This window comes from Macaca mulatta, chromosome 12, assembly GCF_049350105.2.
Source record: "Macaca mulatta isolate MMU2019108-1 chromosome 12, T2T-MMU8v2.0, whole genome shotgun sequence".
In the NCBI taxonomy this organism is placed as follows: domain Eukaryota; kingdom Metazoa; phylum Chordata; class Mammalia; order Primates; family Cercopithecidae; genus Macaca; species Macaca mulatta.
Window position 1 is genome coordinate 102,539,861 of NC_133417.1, and position 16,196 is coordinate 102,556,056.

The window sequence follows — 16,196 nt, forward strand, 5'->3', positions numbered from 1 at the left end:
GTATCTCACTGTGGTTTTGATTTGCATTTCTCTAATGACAGTGATGATGAGCATTTTTTCATGTGTCTGTTGGCTGCACAAATGTCTTCTTTTGAGAAGTGTCTGTTCATATCCTTCACCCATTTTTTGATGGGGTTGTTTGTTTTTTTCTTGTAAATTTGTTTAAGTTGTTTGTAGATTCTGGATATTAGCCCTTTGTCGGATGGATAGATTGCAAAAATTTTCTCCCAATCTGTAGGTTGCTTGTTCATTCTGCTGATAGATTCTTTTGCTGTGCAGAAGCTCTTTAGTTTAATTAGATCTCATTTGTCAATTTTGGCTTTTGTTGCCGTTGCTTTTGGTGTTTTAGTCATGATGTCTTTTCCCATGCCTATGCCTGAATAGTATTGCCTAGATTTTCTTCTAGAGTTTTTATGGTTTTAGGTCTTACGTTTAAGTCTTTAATCCAACTTGAGTTAATTTTTGTATAAGGTGTAAGGAAAGGATCCAGTTTCAGCTTTCTGCATATGGCTAGCCAGTTTTTCCAGAACCATTTATTAAACAGGGAATCCTTTCCCCATTGTTTGTTTTTGTCAGGTTTGTCAAAGATCAGATGGTTGTAGATGTGTGGTGTTATTTCTGAGGCCTCTGTTCTGTCCCATTGGTCTATATCTCTGTTTTGGTACCAGTACCATGCTGTTTTGGTTACAGTAGCCTTGTAGTATAGTTTGAAGTCAGGTAGCGTGATGCCTCCAACTTTGTTCTTTTTCCTTAGGATTGCCTTTGTTATGTAGGCTCTTTTTTTTGCTCCATATGAAATTTAAAGTAGTTTTTTTCCAATTCTGTGAAAAAAGTCAGTGGTAGCTTGATGGGGATGGCATTGAATCTATAAATTATTTTGGGCAATATGGCCATTTTCACGATTTTGATTCTTCCTATCCATGAGCATGGAATGTTCTTCCATTTGTTTGTGTCCTCTTTTATTTCCTTAAGCAGTGGTTTGTAGATCTCGTTGAAAATGTCCTTTGCATCCCTTGTAAGTTGGATTCCTAGGTATTTTATTCTCATTGTAGCAATTGTGAATGGGAGTTCACTCATGATTTGGCACTCTGTCTATTATTGGTGTACAGGAATGCTTGTGATTTTTGCACATTGATTTTGTATCCTGAGGCTTTGCTGAAGTTGCTTATCAGCTTAAGGAGATTTGGGGCTGAGAATGGGGTTTTCTAAACATACAATCATGTCATCTGCAAACAGAGGCAATTTGACCTCCTCTTTTCCTAATTGAATACCCTTTATTTCTTTCTTTTGCCTGATTGCCGTGGCCAGAACTTCCAATACTATGTTGAATAGGAGTGGTGAGAGAGGGCATCCTTGTCTTGTGCTAGTTTTCAAAGGGAATGCTTCCAGTTTTTGCCCATTCAGTATGATATTGGCTGTGGGTCTGTCATAAACAGCTCTTATTATTTTGAGATATGTTCCATCAATACCTAGTTTATTGAGAGTTTTTAGCATGAAGGGCTGTTGAATTTTGTCAAAGGCCTTTTCTGCATCTATTGAGATAATCATGTGGTTTTTGTCATTGGTTCTGTTTATGCGATGGATTACGTTTATTGATTTGTGTATATTGAACCAGCCTTGCATCCCAGGGATGAAGCTTATTTGATCGTGGTGGATAAGCTTTTTGATGTGCTGCTGGATTTGGTTTGCCAGTTTTTTATTGAGGATTTTCGTATCGTTGTTCATGAGGGATACTGGCCTAAAATTTTCTTTTTTTATTGTGTCTCTGCCAGGTTTTGGTATCAGGATGCTGCTGGCCTCAAAAATGAGTTAGGGAGGAGTCCCTCTTTTTCTATTGATTGAGATAGTTTCAGAAGGAATGATACCAGCTCCTCTTTGTACCTCTGGTAGAATTTGACTGTGAATCTGTCTGGTCCTGGACTTTTTTTGGTTGGTAGGCTATCAATTATTGCCTCAATTTCAGAACCTGTTATTGGTCTATTCAGAAATTCAACTTCTTCCTAGTTTAGTCTTGGGAGGGTGTATGCGTCCAGGAATTTATCCATTTCTTCTAGATTTTCTAGTTTATTTGCATAGAGGCATCTATAGTATTCTCTGATGGTAGTTTGTATCTCTGTGGGATTGGTGGTAATATCCCCTTTATCATTTTTTATTGTATCTATTTGATCCTTCTCTCTTTTCTTATTAGTCTGGCTAGTGGTCTCGGTCTATGTATTTTGTTGATCTTTTCAAAAAACCAGCTCCCGGATTCATTGATTTTTTGAAGGGTTTTTTGCGTTTCTGTCTCCTTCAGTGCTGCTCTGATCTTAGTTATTTCTTGCCTACTGCTAGCTTTTGAATTTGTTTGCTCTTGCTTCTCTAGTTCTTTTAATTGTGATGTTAGGGTGTCGATTTTAGATCTTTCCTGCTTTCTCTTGTGGGCATTTAGTGCTATAAATTTCCCTCTATACACTGCTTTAAATGTGCCCCGGAGATTCTGGTACATTGTGTCTTTGTTCTCATTGGTTTCAAAGAGCATCTTTATTTCTGCCTTCATTTTGTTATTTACCCAATAGTCATTCAGGAGCAGGCTGTTCAGTTTCCACGTAGTTGTGAGGTTTTCAGTGAGTTTCTTAATCTTGAGTTCTAATTTGATTACACTGTGGTCTGAGAGACAGTTTGTTGTGATTTCTGTTCTTTTACATTTGCTGAGGAGTGTTTTACTTCCAATTATGAGGTCAATTTTAGAATAAGTGTGATGTGGTGCTGAGAAGAATGTATATTCTGTTGGTTTGGGGTGGAGAGTTCTGTAGTTGTCTATTAGGTCCACTTGAAGATCAGACTTTTTAATGTTCTCGGTATAGTATAACTTGATTCAACTGGACCAAAAGGCCCCTGCCTTTAAATTCTGCCTTCTAGATATAAATGAGTGCATGTCTTTCTCTATCCTGTGTTCTAAAGTTCCCTCTCTTTCTCTCACCCCCTCCCTTACCCTTCTCACTTTCTCTCTCTCAATGTAAGGTTAGAATTCATTGTTTCCGAAAGTGCATCAAAATCGCTTTGGGATTCCTGTTACAATGCACATTCCTGCTCACACTCCAGAATTCGGAGAGGGAGCCATGCTGCTGTTCTTGAGGTAGCCAAACAGAGGGAACTTTGGCTCTTCCTTCCCCTTTATTTTGGTGGTTTTTTAAGGTCAACGATATTAGCTGCTAGCTCAGCTAGTTTGGTCCTCCACCAAATTTGCTCTGAAGAGTTTAGTGTCAACTTCCACCTTGAGCTCTTGAAGGGAAAAAGGATTGAGCCCATGGGTATTATTAATAGTGATAACGATTAAGAAGGGATTCTGGCATGTTTTCAGGACCGACAACAATAACTCTGGAATAATGTGGTGATATAAGATTACAGCATCATGACATTTCCATGGTAATGCAGTTTTAAACCTTACTGGTGAGATATTGCCTAGGGTAATTGAAGCAACAACTTTAACCTAGGGACACACTATATCTATGTAATCCAATAACAGGATATATTTGAGTGAGGGGAAAATATCTTATATATAGGCCATTCAAGTATGCCTTAGGTGATAAAAGAGTAGGGAAAATGTTGAAATTACTTAAGACTCTATTGTTGCATATAAGACAAACATATATAAGGAAGAACGTTTTCACTGGCAGTAGTTTTAAGTTATGTTTTCAACATGTGGGCCACAAAAGGAAGATGATGATAGACGTTTGTTTTTCTGGGTGTGAGAATATGTGTAAGCAGATATCTTAATAATGTCCTTATGTATTTCTGTTGCTTTTATTTTCTTGTCATCTTCAGTGCTGATTTTGTATATAGTGACCTACAGTATTTACATTTTCTGAAACATCCTGATTTAGGACAGGCCAAGCTATCATGCCTGAACACTGGTTTCAGTTTATCAGAAATTTTGGTTCTGCTAAGGATTAGGTCCCAAAACATTAGCCCTAATTCATTAGCCTAATATGCCTGGGCCCTGTATAGGTACTTTGCATGTATTATCTTAGTCATCGTGTTAATCCACTAAAATTGATATTATTGTACCATTTTTCAGATAAGCAAATTTATCTTAAAAATGTCAGATGACTTGCCCAAATCATACAGCTAGACAATGATGAAGCTATAATTAAAACAAGATTTGCTTAGCTCCAAAGCCTGGGCAGCTTGTAACCATTCCTCTAGTTTCAGAGACTAAAAACTTTGGGCTCTATCCTCTACCTTGACCAAGGTCAACTGTATATAACATTTTTCTTTATTTGTAAAGATGACATAATTGACAATGATTACATCATTGTGTGTACTAAAGCAGCTAAGAACAGGATGTGACATGTCACAGGGACAGTATATTTGTGCAAGAATAAAAAGGCAGAGGATAAACAAGCTTTACCAACAATCCTTGTGACCAAACGACCTTCATCCTATATTTTCTATGTTGCAGGCACTTGGCAGGACTCCAATTACAAAATGCAAAGGAACGAAATAAACACCAATATTGCACAATGCTCCTTGGCATACAAAAGAAGAGTAGACATTGTGTGTTGTAGTGAGCCTCGTTGCATAATGGCAATTACTGTTAAAATTACATTTTTTGGCTACCTTTTATACAGAGTTAGTAGCAGATTCCTAAATGGAAATCTGCTAAATGGTGATGATGCTGCCCTCTAATCTCTTTAGTATTTGATGATCCCATCTAACTTTGACAGTTTAAAATGTCTCTTCTTTTTATCATTTTTTTTTTTTTTTTGAGACGGAGTCTCGCTCTGTTGCCCAGGCTGGAGTGCAGTGGCACAATCTTGGCTCACTGCAAGCTCCGCCTCCCAGGTTCATGTCATTCTCCTGCCTCAGCCTCCCAAGTAGCTGGGACTACAGGTGCCCACCACCACGCCCAGCTAATTTTTTGTATTTTTAGTAGAGATGGGGTTTCACCGTGTTAGCCAGGATGGTCTCGATCTCCTGACCTCATGATCTGCCCGCCTTGGCCTCCCAAAGTTCTGAGATTACAGGCGTGAACCACCATGCCTGGTCTGTCTCTTCTTTTTAATATTCCTTCAATTTAATATTTAATATTCCTTAATATAGAACCTATAGACTAAGACACCTCAAGTAGCCCTTGATGAGTTACTGTATTATATTACACAATACATAAGCTTGATCTGCTCTGACCAGAATGTAAGCCCCTTGTTTTGTACGTATGAAACGTAAGCTTAACCAGCTCACAAGCTCTTTCAGGGCCAGAAACCATGTACAGCTTCCACATATTTTTATTGATTGATTGACTTTTTGCCTTTTAAATTTGAGTTTTAGAATTTAAAATTCAGAAAGGCGTGGCAGAGATAAGAGAAGGAGCGTCTGAATGCTGAGAAGAGTTTGGCTAGAGATGGTTGTAGAAGGAAGAGGCTGCTGGATGGTCAAACTCCAGGAGATGATCATCTTCCCACTGCATCCCACCTCCACCCTCAATAAAACCTGCACAATCACCATCCTCAATTCCCTGTGCAACTTGGTTCTTCCTGGACGCTGGACAAAGACCTAGGTACTGAGAGGACACTGAGCTGGTTAACACTTAAGCCGTCTGCAGATGGCAAAACTAAAAGAGCACTGTAACACATGCCTACTTGGGCTTTGGGAGTCGCAGGCACCCAAATGCTACCATGGGGCCAGAGCCCCAGAACACTCGTCCCAGCTCCTGCAACTGCCCATCTGTGTGCTTCCCCTCCCATAAGTGGTTTGAGCATGCGGAGGGTGAACAGACAAGCCACACCCCTGTTACACGTCCTGCAAGGTTGGGGGCAGGGGTATCAGGGAATTCTCCCATTTCATGAAGACTGAATCTTGAGAATTACCACTGTTCCGTTATTTGATAGGTATGTCACAGAGTAGAAGAGGTTGGGAAATCATGCTTCCAGGAGTCATCACTCAATTTGAGAACAGTTACTACAGAGCTCTGGGAAGAAAAGTAGATTAATTGCTTTGCTTACTTCAAACATTCCTTTTTTGTTCTTTAAACTTGAGTATCTTTACTTTATATCCACCTTAATTCCTTTCCCTACCTGAGGAAGGTGTGGCTTTCAGATAAAGCCATGCCAATCGAAGATTTTTAAATGTGGGGTACTGGGATACTGGACAGGGCTAAGTTGCTAAACTGGGAAGGCCAGAGAAGGTGAGTGAAGTGGGTTAGACTAAGGAAGGGGAGGTTGCCTTCCTTAGTCACACCTGCCAATCACTCAGACTCTGCTAAAAGGGAAGGCCCAGTTGGTACTGTGCTGTCCTCTGCAGGTAGTCACCTGTCCCGGCAGGACAGCCTTGGCAGCCAGTCATTTCCTGGATGCCAAAGCAGGCAGAGGACACATCTCTGGGTCCCAGGAATAGCAAAGCATTTCACATAATGACTTACTTGGTCTCTGTTTCCCTCTCTCAAAAAAGTAACATTTAATTTTTCCTTCCCAAGAAAGTTAGTAAAAGGAGAAAAGGAAAAGGAAAATTAGTATTTATAAAATATTGGCATTTGGTTTTAATGTAGGTATTTATTTTAATGGAAACAGCTACCAAGTCCATGTGCCAAGGGGAACTAACTCACCACACTGGAGGGGAGGTGGCAGAAGCGCTCCTCCATCCTGCTCACTTCGGAACCCTACTGTGTCCTAAACCAGGCTGTGTGCTGGGGTGGGGACAGTTTTGCACATGTGCTGCAGAGCCTAACAGCTTATACATCTATAATGCTAAGGACTAGATTTACTAACCTCTAAGGTCCATAAAATCAAATTAGAAGCTCAGTGAAATGTTTTCTGTAGGCATTAAACAAATATTTGTTGAATTGAACTATCTAACAAATGAAGTCATATATTAGAATTAAGTGATAGTATGTAAGGATGCTTTTGCCTTACCTGTCATGTCTCAATACAGGTGTGGGCAACACGCTTGTCAGAAGCCATCCGAATTCAGCCAGAGTGTGCAGCAGAGGGCCATAATCTGTTTTGATTTCACATCCCTGCATGAATAAGCATAAGAGCTCATACTCTAATGGCAGAGACAACCAACTACACAATTACAACAAAGGGTGATACGTGTTAGGATGAGGGGAGTTCACTTTCATCCGTTGCAGCCTTCCTGGGCTTCATGTTCTGCTCTGCTTCCTTCTAATAATTGAACCAAGTTAGAAACACTGGTAAAGGAGAGAGGTTTCCATCCCGTTGTCCGAAGTTTGGGCCTTCCTTTGGTCTTGTTAGGGCAGTGGTTCCGGAAATTTAATATATGGGGTTGGGAAGCTGGGAATCTGCATTTTATTTTATTTTATTTTATTTTATTTTATTTTAAGAGAGGGTCTCATTCCTCCATCCAGGCTAGGGTGCAGTGGCACAATCATAACTCACTTTAACCTCAATTTTCTGGGCTCAAACTATCCTCCTGCCTCTGCCGCCTGAGGAACTGGGACTACAGGTGCATGACACTATGCCTGGTTACTTTTTAAATTTTTTTGTAGAGATGGGGTCTCACTATGTTGCCCAGGCTGGTCTTGAACTCTCAGGCTCAAGTTATCCTCCCATTTCACCTCCCTAAAGTGCTGGGTTACAGGCGTGAGCCGCTGTGCCAGGCAGAGTCTGCATTTTCACACGAGCTCCTTAGGGGATTTGGATCCAAGAAGTTTCTAGAACACGTTTTCAGAAACACTGGCCTAGGGACCAGGAAGTGAGGACAAGAGTGGAGAGTGACGATAGTGGTATTGAAGATGAGAGGTGCTTGGGTGTGGGGAGTCTTTTCACCGCTTTTTACTTAATTTGGAATTGAGTTTTGCTTGGAGATTTACCTCTTCCCCCAAATCCTTTTTCCCCACTCAATGGGTTTTCTGGTTTCTTTGAAAATGGGCTATGTCTTTTAACCTTTGTACGGTCAGAAAGGTAAAAGTGTCCCTGAAACAGCCTGTCAGGGAAGGCCTCACATACAAAACAGAATATACCTGAATTCAGTGTGTACACCTCAAGGGCAGTCCATTCAGTGACATCTGAATTCAGGGAGCACAACATCAGCAGCAATGTCATCTCTGATTGTGAAGGACAATGCTGTGTGTACATGTTTGGCCTGGTGAGAGAGAGAACATCTTTTGGATATTTTTGCCTTTGAAAGTCATTCATAAGGTTAAAAAAACCTCAGTCACATTGGTTGATTGGAGACAAAACACTAGGTGAGTGACTGAATTTTTTTATTTCAATCAGTTGTCACAGAATGCTGTAAAGAGAAGCTCAGTGCCAGGAGATGTTTTTTCGGCTTAAAATTTTTGGGAACTTACTGCTACTTATGCATAGTTAATTATTTCTCTATCTTGCAAAAACATTTAACATTGGATAAAGCAAATTACCTTCTCACAAATCCGAAAGAAGTGTGTTCATGCATTTGTGATGAGATTCTAAACACTAAACAAATATGTGTTTAAGGATACCGCATGTGCCAGGCACTGAAGAGCTTTAACATGTAAAATAAAATATGTATAGCCTGGGCAACATGGCGAGACCCTATCTCTGCAAAAAATACAAAAAAATTAGCTGAGTATAGTGGTGCATGCCTGTAGCCCCAGCTACCTGGGAGGCTGAGGTTGGAGAATCACCTGAGCCAGGGGAAGTTAAGGCTGCAGTGAACTGTGATGCACTCCAGCCTGGGTGACAGAGTAAGACCCTGTCTCAAAAAACAAAAACAAAAAACAAAAAAAACCCAAACCAAACATATATGTATTATATATATTATATTTATATATGTAAAGCTAAATTGTCAGAAAACTGCAGCTCACCTCAATAACAGTCCATTGTTCTACTACGATGGCATCATTTCCTTTCCTACTAGAACCTGGAACTCCAGAACCTTCTTCTTCATAGATAAAAAATCCTTCCAAAGATTTAGGCAAATGTTCCCCTGTGAGGAAGAGGATACAATTAAGAAGGGTTGTAAATACTAAGTGGCTCGTAAAGCCATCTAAATCCTTAAATAACCCACATAGGAAACTGAAGGAAAAACATTGCAATTAAAAAACATTTGTTTTGGCGGAATCAATAATATCCTCCTCCTCATGGAAAGTTTTTCTTTCTCCCCAAAGATCAACAGTTTTTTTTTTTTTTCACTTCACTGAATTAAAATCCAACTATACACATAAAAACTACAATAGCAAAACCAAGATAAAATAGTGTAGCACAGTGAGAAGCGAGTGGAAAATCAATCTAAAAGGCATCTGGAAGTGATCTTCATTTTGAAATCAAAATTTGGTTGCGGGTCTATCCGTTGTATGCATGTTAATTATACCATTAAGAGAAACAGCATAAAAATGTTAATATTGGAAATTAAAGGCATGATATTAAAATTAATGCTAGGTAAGTTTACTTCAAAAGACCTAAACACAGAACAATTCTTTACCTCATTGATGGGTTAAAAGGGAAAAAAAAGAAAAACAGGGACAGGAAGACCCTAAACAGAAGTCATTGTCAAAAGAATTCCTGCTGGGAAGGAAGTTTTAAGGGAGGGCCTCTTTGACTTTTTCTTGAATAGTTGACAATAACCAGCTGGCCTACACAAACTGATTCTATGGAAGTTCTTTTGTCTCCTATTTTGCTATAGGAGACATTTTTCCCATGGTCATGTGCTGGTTAATTAAACATTTTGGTTTCTGTGCAGCACAATGTCACATTGAAGTTTCTCTGGTTGACAGCTCTCTAAATTCTAAAGGTCTGAAAAGTTTTCAAATGATCTTTTAGGCTTAAAGATAAAAAAGACAAAAGTAATTTTAATGTAATTTTCTGTTTTAATTTTTATTATCAGGCTATAAATTTTAAGAGATAAATCATTATTATTATTTTTGAAATTATTATTATACTTTAAGTTCTAGGGTACATGTGCATAACGTGCAGGTTTGTTACATATGTATACTTGTGCCATGTTGGTGTGCTGCACCCATCAACTCGTCAGCACCCATCAACTTGTCATTTACATCAGGTACAACTCCCAGTGCAATCCCTCCCTTCTCCCCACTCCCCATGATAGGCCCCGGTGTGTGATGTTCCCCTTCCCGAGTCCAAGTGATCTCATTGTTCAGTTCCCACCTATGAGTGAGAACATGCGGTGTTTGGTTTTCTGTTCTTGCGATAGTTTGCTGAGAATGGTGGTTTCCAGCTACATCCATGACCCTACAAAGGACACAAACTCATCCTTTTTTATGGCTGCATAGTATTAAACCATTATTATTATTTTTTTGACATCATTCATGGTTATGGCAGAACACCATGAAGAATTTGCATTGTTCAGAGTGGTTCCCAAGAACCCAGTAGGCTGGGCGCGGTGGCTCACTCCTGTAATCCCAACACTTTGGGAGGCCGAGGCAGGCAGATCACCTGAGGTCAGGAGTTCGAGAGCAGCCTGACCAACATGGAGAAACCCCATATCTACTGAAAATACAAAATTAGCTGGGCATGGTGGCGCATGCCTGTAATCCTGGCTACTTGGGAGGTAGAGGCAGGAGAATCACTTGAACCTGGGAGGTGGACATTGCGGTGAGCTGAGATCGTGCCATTGCACGTCAGCCTGGATGACAGAGCAAGACTCCATCTCAAAAACAAAAGAAAACAAAAAGAAAAATGAAAAACAAACAAAAAAAACAGTAAAGTTTAGTTTCCTAGTTCAAATTGGTTTTCTAATTACTGTATATATTTCATTTCCTTTAAATGTACTTATTTACCATCACACCAATTGACCAGTGGAATCAAATTTGTTTCTGATTGAAAGTTTAGGGCATCACTAGATCATCTTTACAATTGTACATGCCCCAAGTTCCCTTTTAGAGGTATGTGTTTTAAAATTAGTTGTATGCTGTGATAATTACACAGTTAATTATAATCTCCTCCTTTCTTACTTTGGGATTACATAATGTGAAAACTCTGGGCTTTGTGGCTCCAAGTCTGTTTTCTTGCTCTCAGTATTTGAAGACACTAGCACAGTCCTACCTTGCTTTATTGTGCTTTGCTTTACAGTGTTTTGCAGATTTTTTTTTTTTTTTCAAATTGGAGGTTTGTGGCAATCCTGCATTGAGCAAGTCTATTAGTGCCATTTTTCCAAAGGTGTGTACTCACTTCATGTCTTGGTGTCACATTTTAATAATTCTTGCAATATTTCAATGTTTTTCATTATTATTCTGTCTGTTATGGTGGTCTGTGATCAATGATCTTTGATGTTACTATTGTAATTGTTTTGGGCCACCGGGAACCATGCCCATATAAAATGGCGAATTTAATTGATAAATGTTGTGGGAGTTCTGACTGCTCCACTGACTGGCCCTCCCCCCATCTCTGTCCCTCTCCTTGAGCCCCCCATTCCCTGAAATTAGGCCAATGAATAACTCTGAAACAGCCTCTAGGTGTTCAAGTGAAAAGAAGAGTCACAAGTTTCTTATTTTAAATTGAAAGCTGGGAATCATTATTAAGCTTAGTGAGGAAGACATGTCAAAGCTGAGACAGGCAGTGAAGTAGGCCTCTTGGGTCAGTTAGCCAAGTTGTGAATGTAAGGGAAAAGTTCTTGAAGGAAAATAAAAGTGAATGAATGATAAGAAAGCAAAACAGAATTCTTGATGATATGGAGACAGTTTTAATGGTTTGGATAGAAGATCAAACCAGCCACAAGCAGTCCCTTAAGCCAAAGTCTAATCCAGAGCAAGATCCTAACTCTATTCCATTCTATGAAGGCTGAGAGAGGTGAGGAAGCTGTGGAAGAAAAGTTGGAAGCCGACAGAGGTTGGTTCATAAAGTTTAAGGAAAGAAGCTGTCTCTATAACATAAAATTGCAAGGCGAAGGAGCAAGTGCTGATGTGGAAGCTACAGCAAGTTATCTAGAATATCCAGCTAAGAGAATAGATAAAGGTGGCTACACAAAATTACAGATTTTTATTTATTATTTATTTATTTATTTTCAGACAGGGTCTCACTCTTTCACTCAGGCTGGGGTATGGTGGCACGATCTCGGCTCACTGCAACCTCTACCTCCCCAGGCTCAAGCGATTCTCCTGCCTCAGTGTTCCAAGTAGCTGAGATTACAGGTGCATGCCACCACACCCAGCTAATTTTTGTTTTTTTAGTAGAGATGGGGTTTCACCGTGTTAGCCAGGCTGGTCTCGAACTCCTGATCTCAAATTATCCACCTGCCTCAGTCTCCCAAAGTGTTGGGATTACAGGTGTGAGCCACCGTGCCCGGCCTAAAACTACAGATTTTCAATGTCAGTAAAACAACCTTCTAGTGGAAGATGTCATCCAGGACTTTTATTGCTAGAGAGGGGGAGTCAATGCCGGGCTTCAAACTTCATAGGACAGGTTAACTCTCTTGTTAGGGACTAATGCAGCTGGTGACTTTAAGTTGAAGCCAATGCTTATTTACTATTCTAAAAATCCTAGGGCCCTTAAGAATTACGCTAAATCTACTCTGCCTGTGATCTAGACATGGAAAACAAAGCCTGGATGACAGCACATCTGTTTATAGTATGGTTTACTGAATATTTTAAGCCCACTATTCAGACCTACTGCTCGGAAAAAAAGATACCTTTCAAAATATTATGCTTATTGACAACGTACTTGATCACCTAAGAGCTCTGATCAAGATATACAAGAAGATTAATATTTTCTTTTCTTTTCTTTTTTTTGAAAACGTAGACTTTTAATAACTGCTTTTATCACCAGGTTAAGCCATGCAGTTACGAAGTAGTTAGAAATTTCTGAAAGGGTGTTATAGTTAAAAAAAAAAAAAAAAAAAGCTGATTCTTACACATATATTATCTAGCACTTCATGGGGACACTACTGTTCAAAAGGCCCTGACCAAATAACTCCCAAATGAAACACTCAACCCAAGGTTGTTTTCAGCCCACTGCTAATGAAGCTGGGTGCAGAATGCAAAGCCTCTAAAAGGAGAGGACACAAAATCAGGTGAGTAGGGCCATTGGCAATGCTCAGAGCCAGCCAGACTCCAAACAGGGAGTCTGGTTTTCTTCTGGGACACTCTACTTGAATTACTGTTTAATTAGTCAACCATAGGTCTTCAAAAGAGACCAATTAGTTAACATGATAAAAAGGTTACTGCATTCTTTGGACTATGTGTCATAATTATAGTTAGCAAATTCTGATAGTTTTAATGAAAATAGCCTCCACCATTTTGCAAGTATGACGATAACTTATTTATCCACAGGGCTTTTAATGTCTGCTGAACAGCAATACATGACTGATAAGCTATAAATGACAGTTTTATGATATAAAAATACTAGTTTTTTTCATTTGTTATTTTTATAGGCATTCACTGTTTGAGTCAAGGTTAGGCTTGTTAAGTGATTAAAAGCAATTTTATGACAGCAGCATGTACTTATTTTATTCTAAAAGAATAAAATTGATAAACAGAAACAGCTTTTATATTTGTTTGCAACCTGCAAAATTGAGTTATTTTGCTGATATAAAACACTAAGAACTCACTTGAGGACCATGTCACCTTCTGAAAAGGCCACACACCTACTTCTTAAATGGGTTACAGTTACAGTGTGTCCCACACTCGTCCAGAGCATAATGTGAGCAACTGACTGCTCTTGACTGTCCCTTCCCCAGCAATAGCACTGATTGTGTTGGGGACAGCCACAGAGCAAGGCTGCACAGCCAGATGGAGGAGACTTTATTTAAAGGCAAAATACCAAAATGGCTCTCTGGTGTAGGTGATTTCTACTTTCACACTCAGCTTGTACATGATCCCCTAACCTTAATTTCTTTCTCCTTAAGGGGCTGATTTGGACTGACTTGTTGAGAACGGTATCCATTATTAATGTCAGGAGGGAAAGGGATTTCTGTGGTTACATGTAAACTTGTGATAGGTCTGCAGAAGTTACAGGTGAAGAGGGCAGTGAGGAAGTCAGCCACGATCCATCTATGTGAAGGTCATACCAGCTTCATTGTACACTTTGAAGACTTTCTCAATGGCATTGACATAGGCAGCTATTCTCAGGTCTAATCCCAGGTTAGTTATACTTCATGACTGTGCACATAATTTGCCTGGTAGAACGCTCCATTGTGTATGCTAAGCCAGAGTGCACGATGTCTTTCTCAGATGCACCCGATATCCTGTCTTGGATCTCTGCTGTGGATACAATGGAAACAGTTCCACCATGCTTTCCAAATTTTCCTTCTAAACTCTCTTGAACAGACATGAGCAAGTTGTAGTTAGAAACCCTTTCATATTTGAAGATCAAATGGCCATAGCTGACATGATTCAGATTCTTCAGCCACTCAAAGTAAGATACTGTCACTCCTCCAGCATTCAAGTAGAGATCTGGAATAACCACAATGTTTCTCTCCAGGAAGATCTTGTCAGTTTCTGGAGTTGTTGGCCCATTGGCACCTTCAGCAATGATCTTGGCTTTGACTCTGGGTGTGTTGGATTTGGTCAACGGCTTCTCACTGGCAGCTGGAATCAGTATGTCACAGTCGGCCTCCAAGATGCTTCCTTCATAGGGCTTTGCCCTGGGAAGCCCAGAATGGACCCATGTTGCAATTTGAAGTCTTCCAGTTCCTTTGGGTCAATACCATCTGGATTCCACATGCTCCCATCAGACTCACCAACAGCAATACATTTAGCACCAAAACGATGTAAATATCTCATGGAGTGTAGGCCCACATTACCAAATCCCTGAACAACAAATGTTTTATCTCCAAACCCTGGTGTCATTCCTAAAATGCTCATGTAAGAAGCTTCATTGATGAAGTTTTCAATCTCACGGAAGACACCACGGCCAGTAGCAGAGATGCATTCATGGATTCCCCCTTGGCTGATGGGTTTACCAGTAACACAGGCGTGTGCATTAATGTCATAGTGCCCTTTGGTGCTGGCATAGGTATCAGCGATCTAGGACATCTCCCCCTCACCTTTGCTCATGTCTGGGGCAGGCACATCAATGCCAGGACCAATACAGCCCTTCTTTGCTAGCTCCATGGTGAACCTCCTTGTGATCTTTTCCAATTCATTATCGGTATAGTTCTTGGGATTGATCTTAACACCAGCTTTAGCAGCCCCAAATGGCACATCAACCACTGCACACTTGTATGTCATCAGAGAAACCAAAGCTTTTACTTCATCTACACTCTCATCAGTGCTGTAACAGATACCTCCCCTGCAGGGCGTGCGGTGCTGGCTGTGCTGGGCTCGGCAGCCTTCGATGACCTCCCAGGAGCGGTCGTTGCGCCGGATGGGGAAGGCGAGACTCAGCACTTGGTTGCAGGGCTTGATGATCCGCAGGATACCGCGCCCCCGGTTCCGCTTCTGCTCCTCGCTCTCACGGGTCCTCAGGTCCTCCACCAGCTTGTCCTCCACGATGCTGGCGCCGCGGTCGAAGAAGTCCTCCACCATCTTGAAGAAGTTGGGGTCGTCCTCGCGGTCGGCCACCGCCTCGCTGTAGTGGCGCCGGGCGGCCAATGCGAGCCCCGGCTGCGGGGCGGCGGCGGGCTGTCCCCGGGCCTGGCCCAGCAACGCGGCCGACTCTGCGGCCGCTGATCCCAGGGCTGCGGGCCCGGCCCGGTACAGCAGCAGCGCCTCGCCCAGGCAGCGGTACATGGCGCCAGGCGGAGGGGAGGTGCGTGACGGTCGCGGAACAGGCGCGCTTTCTCAGAGTCCCCGCTACTAGGGAGGAAGAAGATTAATATTTTCATGCCTACTAACACAACATCCATTCTGCAGTCCATGGATCAAGGAGCCATTTTGACTTTCAAGTCATATATTTAAGGAATACATTTTGTAAGGCTATAGCTGCCATGGATAGTAATTCCTCTGATGGATCTGGGCAAAATAAATTAAAACCTTCTGGAGAGGATTCACTATTCTAGATGCCATTAAGAACATTTATGATTCATGGGAGGAGGTCAAAATATCAACATGAACAGGAGTTTGAAAGAGGTTGACTCCAGTTTTCATGGATGACTTTGAGGGGTTCATGTGGTGAAAATAGTGAGAGCTAGAATTAGAAGTGGAGCCTAAAGATGGGACTAAATTGCTGCAATCTCGTAGTAAAGCCTGAATGGATGAGGAGTTGCTTCTTATGGATGAGCAAAGAAAGAAAGTGGTTTCTTTCTTTTTCTGTTGTTTTTTTTTTGAGATGGAGTCTCACTCTGTTGCCCAGGCTGGAGTGCAGTGGCACGATCTCGGCTCACTG

General features: G+C 40.9%; 2 protein-coding genes across 3 annotated transcripts in view; both read right to left on the minus strand.

Moving 5' to 3' along the window:
• RFTN2 (raftlin family member 2) overlaps positions 1 to 16,196 on the minus strand; it is a 93,663-nt gene that overhangs the window by 30,762 nt on the left and 46,705 nt on the right. For both annotated transcript variants that reach the window (XM_015131730.3, NM_001266607.1), the window contains 2 exon segments: positions 8,783 to 8,904; positions 6,888 to 6,991 (listed from right to left, as the gene is read on the minus strand). In XM_015131730.3, coding sequence (XP_014987216.3) covers positions 6,888 to 6,991; positions 8,783 to 8,904 — 226 coding nt within the window.
• LOC697678 (glutamate dehydrogenase 1, mitochondrial-like) lies at positions 13,783 to 15,675 on the minus strand. Its single transcript, XM_015131893.3, is given in 3 exon segments — positions 13,783 to 14,014; positions 14,016 to 14,515; positions 14,518 to 15,675. Coding segments are annotated over 3 exon segments (1,677 nt in total). The 5' UTR covers positions 15,602 to 15,675; the 3' UTR covers positions 13,783 to 13,921.